At 40.1% G+C, this 14,023-nt stretch overlaps 1 protein-coding gene across 1 annotated transcript in view; it reads left to right on the forward strand.

The window, feature by feature from the left end:
* The window catches only part of cdh2 (cadherin 2, type 1, N-cadherin (neuronal)), a 62,594-nt gene extending 49,100 nt beyond the window's left edge, over positions 1 to 13,494 (forward strand). Inside the window, exons 10-16 of the mRNA XM_068339898.1 lie at positions 653 to 906; positions 1,548 to 1,690; positions 2,752 to 2,985; positions 3,743 to 3,976; positions 4,200 to 4,339; positions 9,191 to 9,355; positions 11,859 to 13,494. Coding sequence (XP_068195999.1) covers positions 653 to 906; positions 1,548 to 1,690; positions 2,752 to 2,985; positions 3,743 to 3,976; positions 4,200 to 4,339; positions 9,191 to 9,355; positions 11,859 to 12,065 — 1,377 coding nt within the window. The 3' untranslated portion in view covers positions 12,066 to 13,494. The remainder of the gene's footprint in view (positions 1 to 652; positions 907 to 1,547; positions 1,691 to 2,751; positions 2,986 to 3,742; positions 3,977 to 4,199; positions 4,340 to 9,190; positions 9,356 to 11,858) is intronic.
* Positions 13,495 to 14,023: the final 529 nt, after the last annotated feature.

The raw sequence follows: 14,023 nt of genomic DNA on the forward strand, positions 1-14,023 counted from the left end.
CACAGTTTTACCATGAAGATTTTTCAATTTTTTTAATACAGTTTGTTGGGTGGGCGGCACAGTGGGTAGCACTGTCGCTGCACAGCAAGGCGATTTCCGGGTTCGAGTCCCGCTCTGTGCGGAGTTTGCATGTTCTCCCCGTGTCTGCGTGGGTTCTCTCAGGGTTCCCAGGCTTCCTCCCACCTCCAAAAACATGCACTTCAGGGTAATTGGCTGGTCCCTAATTGCCCGGAGGTGTGAGTGTGTGAATGAATGAATGAACTAGTTGGGTTTCAGAGCTTTTCTACTTAGCTTCTTAACTCAAATTATCTAAACATTAAAATTCATATTGCTAATTTGAAAAAAAGTATTTGAACTCCAGAAGATCCAAATTAAATTGGATGGTTGCTTAACTCTGATGCTGCTCTTTTGCTGTTTTGTATTTTTCAACCCATAGCGAAAGCATGCAGTCGTGTTGTCATCTCATCTTGCTGTCTATTTTGAGCTTTCACAGTAAGGTTGTTTTTTTTAGGGAAGAGGAAAAAACACTTAAATATATTTAGTTGCTCTCTCTCCAGTCTCAGATTGTGAAGACACAAAAATGTGATGTGATTTTCTTATGTTGATTTAATGAGTGACTTACTGAATATATACACCCTCTGACTGTTCCCAGCCTATCGATTATGAAGCCGGTAGGACATATGTGCTGACAGTGGAAGCCAGGAATGAGGTTCCCTTGGCCAGAGGCATCCACTCTCCACGCCAGTCCACTGCCACAGTCTCTATCAGAGTGATTGATGTCAACGAGAGTCCTTACTTTGAGCCCAACCCCAAACTCATTAAACTGGAAGAGGGAATGTTAGCTGAGTCAACGCTGACCACTTTCACTGCACAGGACCCTGATCGCTACATGCAGCAAAACATCAGGTACACCTAACAGTTGAGGTGGAGTTCTGTTTGATTTGAATGTGTAAAGCAAAAAAAAATAAAGTACTGAACAGCTATGATATTGTTTGTATCACTTACTATGTGGTACTTTGTGTCAAACAGGAGTATCATAAAAGGTGAAGGTGATTTAACACAATGGCTGCTTTTTGTATCACTTCTGCTGAAATAACACAATAAAGCCAGCATGTCTCCACCTTATTCTTGCTAAAAAGTCTTTTTTCTGTCTTTTCATCATCAAACATTTTGCTTCACAGCTGCATGACCGTGGAAGTGTTTATCTCCCGGAAAATAGTTCATATGAAATAAGCTAGCTTTGTAATTCCACGGTTTGTCCTACAAATTAGTTGGAGCTTCTGATAACAAGCCAGTTTTGGGTTCCCTTGTGAGTCCGCTCTCAAGTGTTGGAATAATTATTTAAATGCAGGATGCCTAAAATATTTATTCTGTGCAAACAAATAAAAGCAACAGTATTTATAGAAGAAAGAAACCAAAAACTTGAAATAGAGACTAAAATTTAGTTCCACACTTTTTTTTTTTTTAACCTGCTTTATACTTTCCAAACTTCAATGCAGTTGTAAGAACCTGGAATCACTATGTAAATCTCTTTTTTTCACCCACAGATACTCCAAACTCTCAGATCCAGCCAACTGGCTAAGGATTGACCCAAACACTGGCCGTATTACAACAATTGCCATTTTGGACCGGGAGTCTACCTTTGTCAAGAACAGTTTGTACAATGCAACGTTCCTGGCTTCTGACAATGGTATGTGACTATTGAAGTGGGTTTGCATGCTCCCCTCTTAAAAAGAAATGCCTTTTGAGCTGCCATAAAGTAACATGTCCATGACGGAAGAATTCTAGCCAGGCTGTTGGACAAGCACCACATTCAAGCCTTTCTTGTCAGAACATTGGGAGAACAGAGGAGATAATGCTATGCTTTCACAGATAAATCCAGTGGATGTTATATACTGTACCTCTCAAAGGTCATATTATTTTTCCATCAAGCATCACTTTGAGTCTCACTGTGATGTTTTTTTACCTGGAGCTAGTGCACAAATACGCTGCATTTGTAAGAAAAAATATACCTCAGTGACAGCCACTAACGCACACTCCATGCTTGAAGGTCAGCATTGCAGTAAGCACTTGACATGTCCGGTTGGATGACCATATTTGTTGGAGGTTAATGTGTTGGCAATCCCAGACCCATCCAATGTGTGGATATATTTACCTTTTCCTCCTACTGGCGGGATTTACCTCTGTTCAGGTTTACCCTGTCCTGTGAAGCATCGCTTAGTCCAATAAGCTTAAAAACTCCACCAATAAAGAGGTTTCTCAGCATTAATGGGTCAGGATTGGATGACTAGCTCCTTTGAGCGTGGCCTGAATTATAAAAAAGCCTCTTAGCTGAGTGAATACATAGAGAAGGCTGAGAGGAGCGACAGTGTTTGTCCGCTTTAGTATTCCTATCCTGTGTCCTTCGTCAGGAAGACATTCTCCGTGCACAGATGCAAACACATGACCAAAATATTCTAATATTTCCTTTTCTGTCCTCTTACTTACTTGAGATTAAATTTTCAGATCAGTATGCATTTTGGTTGGAACTTTTTTCTACTTGAATAAGTGGCTGTTCTGAGTGTCTTATTACTGGATGGGACCCAAAGAATAAATTCACCACTTTACTTTTGTCAGTCAACTGCATAATGACTTAAAATGAGAGGTGGCATTTCAATAATGTACATACAATGTGTATGTAAATTTGCAAATAAATAACACTGCCCATAAATATGTATGTGCTGAGTGTGTATCGTTTTATCATTCATGTAGGTGTGCCTCCAGCTAGCGGCACGGGCACGCTCCAGATCCAGCTGCTGGATATTAACGACAACGCTCCCAAGGTTTTCCCTCAAGAGGTGGAGATTTGTGAGAAGCCAGAACCAAATGCTATCAACATCACTGCGCTTGATGGCGACCTGAACCCCAACGCTGGGCCTTTTGCCTTTGAGTTATCCCACCGACCGTCTGATGTTCGGAGAAACTGGACCATCACAAGAATCAGTGGTAAAATAGATGAACAGTCATATCATAAATACACTCATGTATAGTCTGATTTATACTGTTGCAGCCTTTCAGCCAACATTTATATTTGGAGACTGACAAGGAAAGAAAAATCACACCTTTTAAATTTTACAAGTAATAGAATTCATTACTTAGAAAATGACTACAAACTATCATCTGTTGTTTGCAATTAAAGCTTGAGACTGTGATCTGTGATCCCTCTTAACAACTCATTGGGTATTTGAAAATGGCTCACTGCAGAGAGGTCAGGCAGAGACGATGTAACATCTTAACATTACTAAGCAGTGATTAATTGTTTATGCTAATCTGAGCTACAAACCTGAGTGGTAGAGCTAATTTGTTGTGTTCTTTTAATTTTATTTTTGTATTTGTATTTATTTTTTTTAGCCAATAGATGTCAGGAGTTGAAAAGCAGTGAATTTTTCTTAATAGGATAATGACACTTGGATTATTGCTACTGGGAATTTAGCCTAAGCAGTATTATCAGAAGGTATTGAGTAAATTTATGAGCTCCAAATCTAAATCCTGAACATGTTGTGGATTAGAAATGCTGATGCAACTTCAAGGTATGAATGTGTGATGCATATTTGTGATCACATGGTCTATTACAAAACAGCTACTTGGAGATTTATTTTTTTGTGAAAGGCCGTCTGCTGAAGATGACAACAATGATGGTAATTTATTTTTAAACATATTTTACTAACCTCACTTTCCATTTTTCTGTATGTTCTGCTCTCAGGTGATTATGCTCAGGTGAGCCTGAAGATCGGCTATCTTGAAAGCGGCATCTATGAGGTCCCTATCATAATTACAGACTCGGGAAATCTGCCGATGTCCAACACCTCTTATCTGCGGGTCAAAGTATGCCAGTGTGACGTCAATGGAGACTGCACTGACCAGCAGCACATCATGGCTGCTGGTTTGGGCACTGGCGCCATCATCGCCATCCTCCTCTGCATCATTATCCTCCTCAGTGAGTATCTTAATGTCTCTGTCTAGCAGCGCACTGCATGAACAGACGCAGGGATTATAAAGACAGATAAACATCATCCGAGATATTGCTAGATTACTGTTGGATTACCTGAACGATAGCCTTGATCAGGCCGCTTTCCAGGCTCTAGAACATCAGATCCGATTACACTTGTGAAAATTTTTTAGTATTTTTGTAATACGGAATATCTCTCTTTCCCTGTCAGTTCTCGTGCTGCTGTTCGTAGTGTGGATGAAGCGTCGTGATAAAGAACGCCAGGCCAAGCAGCTTCTCATCGATCCAGAGGATGACGTGAGGGACAACATTCTCAAGTATGATGAGGAAGGTGGAGGAGAAGAGGATCAGGTAAAAATGATGTGGAAAGTGCATACTATTATAGATTTTACTAGAACTACTCCCAAACGAGACACCGAACCTTGTGCTTCCTACTACCACTATTAGTTTAATATTGAATAATCAGGTTCAGTTTCTTCATAAACACTTACTACTCTCATAAATGCTCCTAAATTCTTATGAAATATGAAGTTATGTACATTTTTGATTGTGAAAAGAGAGTTCACCTCTTAGTCTTTTGGAGGGGATGAAGGTGCCAAATCAGGTGAATGAACCTAGTGTTTGATGAGCTCAGTCATTACATATTTGTGAACTGGAGCATTATTCTGACAGAAGACCACACCTCCTGTCAGCTTCTTACAGTGGATGTTCCTGATGTTTTCCTTTAGCTGTCTCAAGAGATCAGTGTAGTTTTCATCTCTGGTTGAAAATGGTGGACTCAAGTCTGATCCATGGTTTTGAACTGCTGGAGAAATCTCTCGAGATGCACCTCAACAATGGCAAAAATGATACCTTAACGCATGCTGAATTCACTTCACACCAGCTAGTCATTTAAGTCATCAGACGTTTGTTGATGATAACTGTAGGGATCCAGCTCTGTGCACCATTGTGTTCTCCATTGATGTATCCATGTAGTGGATGTGGTTTTCTGTTTCGTGGCAGTCACTGGCTTTCCACAGCAAGCCTTGTCTGCCAGTCTCTCTCTTCCATTGGTCGAATTCAGTCTCGTATTTCTTCACCACACAGTTAAAGAGGACATTCTCATTGGTGTTTTCATACCATTTATGTGGAATTGTGGGAAAATTCCACGTAAAAAGTTTGCCCTTCATGCATCACGTTTGGCTGCTGAAAAACATATGCAGGTCATTTGTACGTTCATGAATTCAAACTATCACTGTTGCACATCCAGTAAATAATTTCTTCTGAGGATGCACGTGTGCAACTTACCAATGGCAGTGCAGCGTCTATTCTCAGTTTTTTTAAGATTGTGGAATACAGATAAAAAACATGATGAATGAATTCAATCTGATTGCAATATGTAAGGAGATTGTGTTCTGCATCAAAATGAGTTTTACCAAATTTAAGAAAAGAAGGTTATTTTTCTCTGTCTGTGGGCCTCTCATTGGTTACAAGTTCACATAGGTGTGAGCATCAAACAGGATATTAAAACATTTGAATCAGAACTTCAGAACAGAATTGGAGGTGTTTGATTATCTTGGCCACAATCAAAACCTTCCAGTCTTGATGAAGCATTTCGACTCTGCATTTAGAAATAAAAATAAAAAAAACTCTTATGAACTTAACGTATATTTGAGGCCATACGGATGGTCGGAATATGAATTTGTCCTTGGACTATTTTGTTCTGATTGCTTTTAAAAACAACTTTTCCTTAAATGTATTATTATGGAGTAAATGTTGTGTTTAGAACCTCACATTCACTTAGTAATTTTTCCATCAGTAGCCTCAACGTACCGGGAAAATGAAAGCTGACTAACAGCCACATTATACAGCAGCAATCTTTGTATAACTGTGGCAATGTGAGGACAAAGAACTGCTTAAAATCTTTTTGCAAGCAGACAAACACCTACACTATCTTCTTTCTGACGATGGGTCTGTTCATTACAGTTTGCCGTCATTCACAACAAGGAGAAAGGCCATTTTTATTGCAAACTGAAAATTATGACTTCCTTTATAAGGAGATGGGAATTGAAATCTGAAATCAATAAGGCAAATTCATTCAGTCCAATTAGTTATGGGAATATTGGACGTGTTTCCTCAACTAGAACTGGTTTTGCTTCACATCTCTAAAATTAGACGCAGGCACACACATATGATACAAATGTGGTGCCTCAGGCATCAATAAAACCACATCTATTTATCCCACTGTGCTGATTATGAACACACAGACACAAATTCAATTGTCCTGATGACCCCTTGTTAGCAGATCGGAACCATTTTGTAAAAAAAAGAAAAAGGCAGCGTTATCCCAGATAGGCTGTTTTCTTGCTACTGGCTCAAATACTCCAATGGCTTGGGTACAGCAGAAACGAGCAGTAGACCCCAGCATGACCCCTTGCAGGGCCACATTATCCCCGGAGACTTGTAATTGGTAAGCTGATGTTATTTGGAGATAGACATCTTCTGTTGTACAATAATGAAGCTCTGTCTAAGGTAACAACATAACTGGAAAGCCATTACACCAGCCAGCGATTAGGCAGGGAGTGAGAGCACTCACTTGTGTATACTCTTCCTCACTTTCACAACAAAAATGCACAAACTCGCCTACCACAACCTTTTGAAAAAGAACCCTATAACGAACAGCCCTTAAAGGCAAACGAGCGACTGTGTGAAATTGGTTGAAGGAGAAATGAGTTTCTGTTTTGAGTGGCACTGAGGAGGGCTGGGCAAGAGGAGAAAATGTTCTTGTCTAGTGAATCGTCAGTATGGGGTAAAAAATGGCCCCTACTTTCCCCAGCAATGTGGTCTTTATTATACCCACCTCTGTTCTCTCTATTTCCCACTGGGAGGAAATTGAAGTGTCAAACCATTGAGCGTTCTCAGAGTATATGACTTTGGTTGCTCCTGCCATTGTCTGGTTTGTATTGGTTTCTCCTGGCTGGTGAAACATTCGTTTCATCAAAGACAAGATAACTGATCGCATCCCTGGATGTGGAAATACCATTTATAATATCAGCTTGTGAAGTTGTCTTGTTCTGGTTACTATTTAGTACGACCCATCCGCTTCTGCAAAATGGATCCAAAATAATTTGACACTTGCTCCGTTTTTGTTTGTTCTTTTCCAGAGAATGAAAGTTTTCACTCAGCACGATTACATGCCGAGTCAGTGCACCACCACCAGTGGATAGGACTTTGAACACGAATTTCAAAATTTAACTATTTTGCTTTTTGATGCTAACAGGAGGAAACAGTACAAATGAATATTGTTGGTTTTTGGGGAAATTTGTCCCGCAAAACTCAAATGATCCTAGAATATCAAGTACAGTGCGCCCTCATTACTTGCGGTTATTGCATTCCAGGAACCACACGCGAAAAACAAATTCCGCGATATAGCGATGAACTATTTATCTTATTATTTACAGTAATTTAAACATTTATGAATCCTCCCCACACCAAAATTAAGCCACCTTCTATCTGTATTACCTTTTCCCACACTCTGACTGTTTAAAGAGCTTTCTTGTCTCATGGAACTACGAACTTCCAAATGCTGTCAGCCAATAGAATGCACATACGGTATCACGTGACTACCTACCAAATATCCGCGATTAGGTGAAGTCGTGAGTGTTGATGCGCGGGAGTGAACAGTTTTGTGAAATAGAGTTTGGAGACAGACGATTGGCTCCACCCAATGTATTAAAGACACGTTAAAGTTAAACCAGATTGTGCGATAAGCTAAATGTTGAGGGAAAGCTGAACTTGGTATTTATTTCTCTGAGTTTGGGTAATATTTGGAGTCTCTAAATAAGTTAATCTACCCTGGTCTTTATTTGAAACCTGCACCATCATCTTGATTGCTTTTGCTTCTTTCCCTGCTGAATTATTTTCAGATGTTTCCAGATTCAAAAAGTAAATCAAGTTTGTACAATCTTCTTACTACCACCAGGAATTAGGCAATAATAAAAACAAAAAGTAGTTAGATTTGAAATTGTTCATTGATGTTCATTGCACCATATGTGAATGTGGGTCATGTGGAACATCGGACCGGTGTTCGTGTGAAGAGTCTATTCCCGAGAGGGAGCTGGTATGTCATTAGACCTTCCTGCTTAGTTCAGCTGTTATGCTGCTCTATTGCACCTCCTGTCATCAACTCCTAACCTGTGACCTCCGAGAAGGTCAAAGAAGAGTCAAACTCAACTGGACCGAGAATGATGAATGGCGTTATTGTATGGTTTTTGTTGGCTATCATTGTTCTCCCACTAGCTCCAGAGTTATCACCACTCTTTATGAAATCAGAATACAATGTGTAGCTTAATTTGATATTATATTTCTCAGTGTAAAATGCTTGAGTTGTGTTTGTATATATATGTGTTTGCTCCATCACCATAGGGTTTAGATTTATTCCTGTGTTTGTTTTTTTATTGGAACATCTGCAGCTGCGGTACTTTTTCTCTCAGAGTAAGCGTATATGCATCTCTGTGCGTGAGTACATATGCAACTGAGCAAAGATAATTTTGAAAGGGGGATATTAGAGATGGATGGATTACTGAAAATCTAAAGAGGGACAATCCATCATGCACGCTTATTAGACACACACCCTGATTTTCAAATGTCGGTTTTTTTTCCTATCATATCTGCTGTCACCGTGATACCATCCAGTCACTCAGCTCTGCTCTTCACCACAGAATCTTTTTTTTTTTCTTTTCTGTCTTCACTCAGTTTCCCCCTCCCTCCTTGCCCATGACTTTGCACAAACTGCGAGCCATTCAGGTTGCCTTGGTAATGTTAATAGGATTAGCAATGGCTTATGTATATCCACCATCCCATGTCTGGGCATTGATTAGAGCAAAACAGTCGCCTGCACATCCTTGCTGCAGCACACCGCACAAAAACACACAGTCTTTGCAGCCTATGATGTGGTCCTCAGCTTGGACCCCCTCAGTGCCAGCTCCTTTAATGTGTCAAATTGTCCCTGGGCTTGTGCTTCACAGACAAGAAGATTAAAGTTTCCCTTACGTTCCCCCAACTCTTCCCCGTTGCATTCTAACTTTAAAATCTCCTCCACTCAGTTGAACTTCTTTTCCTCTTTGCAGCACAGGATGTGTTTACCTATTTAAATAATCATGCCCAGCTTGCGGCCTCTTCAGCCCTGCATAGCTAACTCCCATCTGTTTATGTGTTCTGCAGGATTATGACCTGAGTCAACTCCAGCAGCCGGACACGTTAGAACCCGATGCCATCAAGCCTGTGGGAATCCGCCGTCTAGACGAGAGACCCCTCCACCCTGAGCCGCAGTACCCCATGAGGTCAGCAGCACCCCACCCTGGAGACATTGGAGACTTCATCAATGAGGTAAACGCACCATCCGGCAACAGTATGACGAGAAGTTGCCGCAAAAGGGGAAAAAAAAAAAAAAAAGGATTGTTGTGTTTCGTGATTAAATCAAGTGCTGAAGTGACGGGATCAGTGTTGGAAAAAGCGTATATTCAATTTTCAGGCTGAATGATTTTCTTAAAATCAACTTGTATCGAAATAAACAATTTCATCAGCATCACTCGAGCGGTTGTGTACTGCCTGGTAGCGAAAGAAAAATAATCTATTATTATTAGTATTGTTCTCATATTTTCCTTTCAGAAGGTTGAAATTCTTCTCATCTCACACACATCTACTCAGACTTGCATAAAGCCCCAAAAACACACGACGCTGCCTCACTTAGATGTAATTGTTTTTCTCCTCACTTTCTGCCAGTATCGACTTAGATGTGTATCCATAGAAATGGGAGATGAGAGAGGCAATATACAGGCTTTCTATCACGGTGCACTGTTCACTGCCCTCGTTTGCCTGAGGCCATCATTGACTCCAGCATGTAGGGAGAATGTAAAATGAAAAGAACAGTCATGTATTTTTCACAAGCTCCAACAGACCAGAGTTTCACAGCATTACAAATGGCGCTCTCTTCTTACTTTCTGGATGGCATCCATGTTTTTAGATTTAGAACTTGCTCTTTCAGTTCAATCTCTCAGATCCTTTAACCCGGGTGCCTCTCCTTTTCAATCTTGCAGCGTCTCATTAATACACCTTCTACATGTGTCGTAACAGCTGATATTAAGGGGGGATTTAATGTTCTACATTGCTCAGTGAAGAGTGGCTTCACATTGCGCACCATCCTTCATCAGACTTGTCATTTTAATATTCTCAGAAGACCTTTGAGGCGTTTCAACTCGGAGCATCCTGACCCAGAAAACAGTCGCTGCATCCGGGCATCGCTGATCTGTTTTCAGTTCCACATTTCTCGGTGAAGCTCATTCGTGCTCGCTGCAGCACTCACTCTGAGCTAGGAATTTGACCTAACTGATGGGACTAGCTGCCAGAGGAGCAGGGAGGCGAGGATGGGTGGGGGGAAGGGAAACAGTTTGATCTCCCTTCTGTGATGTGCACATGCCCCAGGAATGTGTGTCTCTTAATTAAATTAAGAGCGACATAAAAATGAAGTTTTACCATAAGGATTTTACCCTCATACTGGCCCAATAGGTTCTTCCCACAGAGGGATAACATTAGAAGAATAGAAACACCAGTGGGGTTGTATTATATATCCTTTGTGTGGGACAGACTGAAAACATGGGGAGACTTCACTACTTCATTGAGAGTTGTGATTGTCTCCCACAGAGAGCTGCCTCGCTTACAATTAAATGACGAGATTGAGTTCTGTGATTGACGAAATTTATGAAACCGCCGGTGGAGTTTCGTTTTTTTTTAGACGAAACCGGGGGGAGGGTGTACAACCAGCAGAGCAATTATGGTTTTAATTGTAATGAATACTCCATTTGTCATATTGCCCACCAAATTATGACCACCATGGCTTTGAGCATATACTTGATGAAAGCCAACAAGTTGAAAATAATCACTTAGTGCCTAGCCTCTCTATTCAATCCATCTTTTTTATTTTGAGAGCATTTCAGTTCTATAATGGCAGCGCAGAGGAAACTAAAAGTTACCAATGAACTGAGGTCTCATTTCTGTATGTTATGTTTCTTTACTTCTGATAATTCATTTATTATTTGTTGGGTTCTACAGAGAGGAAACCCAGGCTTTGATCCAATGTGGTTCATGGCCAAAGTACATCTCAAGTCATAGATTAGCAATCCATCAAGTCTCCCAAGTGCCGTTAGGGGCTGGACTTGGAAATAAATTACAATCCACGAGGACCATTTTGTGGCACCGTGAGGATTTCAGGGAATTTTGAAGAAAATCTAGCAAAAAGAAACACCTTTTCTCAGCAACACAAGCATCAAGACAAGAGAGAGACATGTATGTGTTCATTCTCTCTCTCTTGCCTCTCATCTCCCCCTCACTGAAGCTCAGTGCCTACCTCTAATGTATAAGCATGAGTTTGATGAATAGAAAATATTAAAGAAACTACAATCTGGATCATGGCTAACAAAGTGGCAGAGATGTACTGGCTGTCAAGGACCCTTGAAGACAGTGGGGGGCTTGCACAGAGGTCACAAGGGGAAGTGGAGATAATTCTAATCATCAGTCAGGCTGCTGGTCATGCTCCATCCTGCCTTTTGATCAAGCAGCAGATAATCCTACATCACAGAAACATCAGGATGGTTCTGGCCAAAGCACAGATCCCAGAAACACTGGAGCCTGATTAATCTTATTTCCTGAAGCCGAGATTCAAACACTGACTTGTTTCAAGATAGATTAGCCTGTTTGTGTGCAACGATGGGGAGGTAAGAGGGGAGTTTGTGTCGATATGGGCTCCGTCTTTATTGCAGTCTGTGTCTGTAGATGTACAGACGTATTTTAATCTTTTCATTTCTCATCTCTGCTTTTATTTCCTTCTGTTCAGGGACTGAAGGCAGCAGACAACGATCCCACCGCTCCTCCATACGACTCCCTGCTAGTATTCGACTACGAGGGCAGCGGCTCCACAGCTGGCTCCCTAAGCTCCCTCAACTCCTCCAGCAGCGGGGGTGACCAGGACTACGATTACCTCAACGACTGGGGCCCTCGCTTTAGAAAACTGGCAGACATGTATGGTGGAAATGATGACTAGGGCACACACTCCTTCAAGGATGAAAAGATGAAAAAAAATGAAGAAAAGGAAAGATTTCCTGATGATGGACATGGACAGCTTCTGATATTTTCTGAGATGGAACTGTGACAGCAAAGAAACAAAAAATAAACACTGATTCAGATTAAAAAAAAAAAAAAAAATCACAAACAACCAACCTAGGCTTATTGTTGTAGTCTACGCATACATATGCTTGTTGAAAGCTTAGGCATAGGTTGTGGTCCCAGAATGACGGAAGTGGGAGGGGACTGGGACACTGGTGCACTGTCACTATGTGGATTGTTGGTAATGAATGCGCTCGATTACACTTGAATTTTACAGTACAGAAGCACTGGGATATAATGTGCCTTTTTGTACATTTTTTTGGATCTAAATGATTAGTTTTATGTTCAAGGCTTTAATGGTACTGACATTTGGAGTGATTACAAACAGTATGTTACACTCTGGTATGCTTCTACATGCTTTTTTTCTTTTTGGTTACACAATGCTCCTGTTTTGTTGAAGATTATTTAAATAAATGACCAAGAAATGAAGGCTTATTTGTTAGTTTTGATGGAAAGGAAAAACAATTAAGAGCAGCACTGTACAGTATGCTAAACTTCTAGACTTTTTCACTAAAAATTCAAATTATGCAGCTGCTTGCAAATAAAGGGAGTTATGAATCATACTTTTGTAGCAGATTTATTTTCTTTTTTTCTGAAGTGATGTAGTATTTTACAAAAACAACAAAAAAATGTTTGCCTTAGACATCATCTGATATACACTATATTGCGAAAAGTATTCGCTCACCTGCCTTCACACTTGCATGCTTAGGTTGGTTTTGTTCACATGTGGCCATGGAAGGGATTTAAACACCTAAATTTGAATGGTTTATTTAGCTGAGCAAATACATTTGGCAATATAGTGTGTAAGTTTGACCACTGTAAAAAGTTTTGTGTGTACATAATGTTTCCTTTCCTTTACTCTTTCTTTTTGATGTAGTACATGAAAAATGCAAATGGTTCCAAACTTGTAAATGTATGATTTGGACAAGAAATTCAGTTTTTTGCATGTTTTTATCTTTTCATGACAACAAAAATGGTTAAAAAAATGTTGTTTCCCAAATTTATTTACGAAATAAAAAAATAAAAATCTGGGTGACTGTAAATGTGTAGAAGTTAAGAGAGTTTTTATAATAAAAAAAAAAAATTAAAAGTGGGTAAAAAAATAAAAAGTGGTGTTCTTGTCAGCACAACTGTTGAATTTGTACCAAAGGGCAGGTTTGGGTGGGCTAGGCTCTGATTACTGAAAAAGCTTTAAGACAGGAAACAGTTTTAGATTTAAGCCTTGTGGATAAATATATGTACTGGAAAACAAATTATACATCTCTGACCCCAACCATCAAAATAAAATGCTAATTTTGGAGCTAAAACCCGCCTCTCTATTTATTTGTTTTACTTGAATGCAACATTGGTGCAGAGGCTTAATTAGGTTTTGAATCGTACAATCTATCTTAAAGGAAAATAGCTTTAAACAAAAAAAATAGTTCATTAAACACTCTTACCAGAGGGGAGAATATATCATTTATACTTGTATTTACCCATTTTTCACTTACATCGTGTTCGTGCCAATAGCTTTCGGCTCATATAGGTCCAAAGAAGATCTGTCATGTGACTCAGAGGTCTTAGCCTGCAAACAATGAGCTCATTCTGAAATACTGTGTTTTCCAACTACGTCAAGGTGAAAAGCCAAACCTATGCAGCGCCTGTCACAGGACTTTACTGAAGGTCAGATTGGACTTGACCTGAAATGGAAGAACTCTTCCCCCCTAAAAATGACTTTGTGTCAAGAGTGCAGTACAGATATCCCAGGAGCATCTGTACTCCTGGGACATCTGGAAGGGTGAGAATGACTTTATGTGGCAACGGTTGCTGCTGTAATGATCTATTTTGCTGTCACAT

Source organism: Antennarius striatus, chromosome 18 (genome assembly GCF_040054535.1).
Source record: "Antennarius striatus isolate MH-2024 chromosome 18, ASM4005453v1, whole genome shotgun sequence".
NCBI classification, from domain to species: domain Eukaryota; kingdom Metazoa; phylum Chordata; class Actinopteri; order Lophiiformes; family Antennariidae; genus Antennarius; species Antennarius striatus.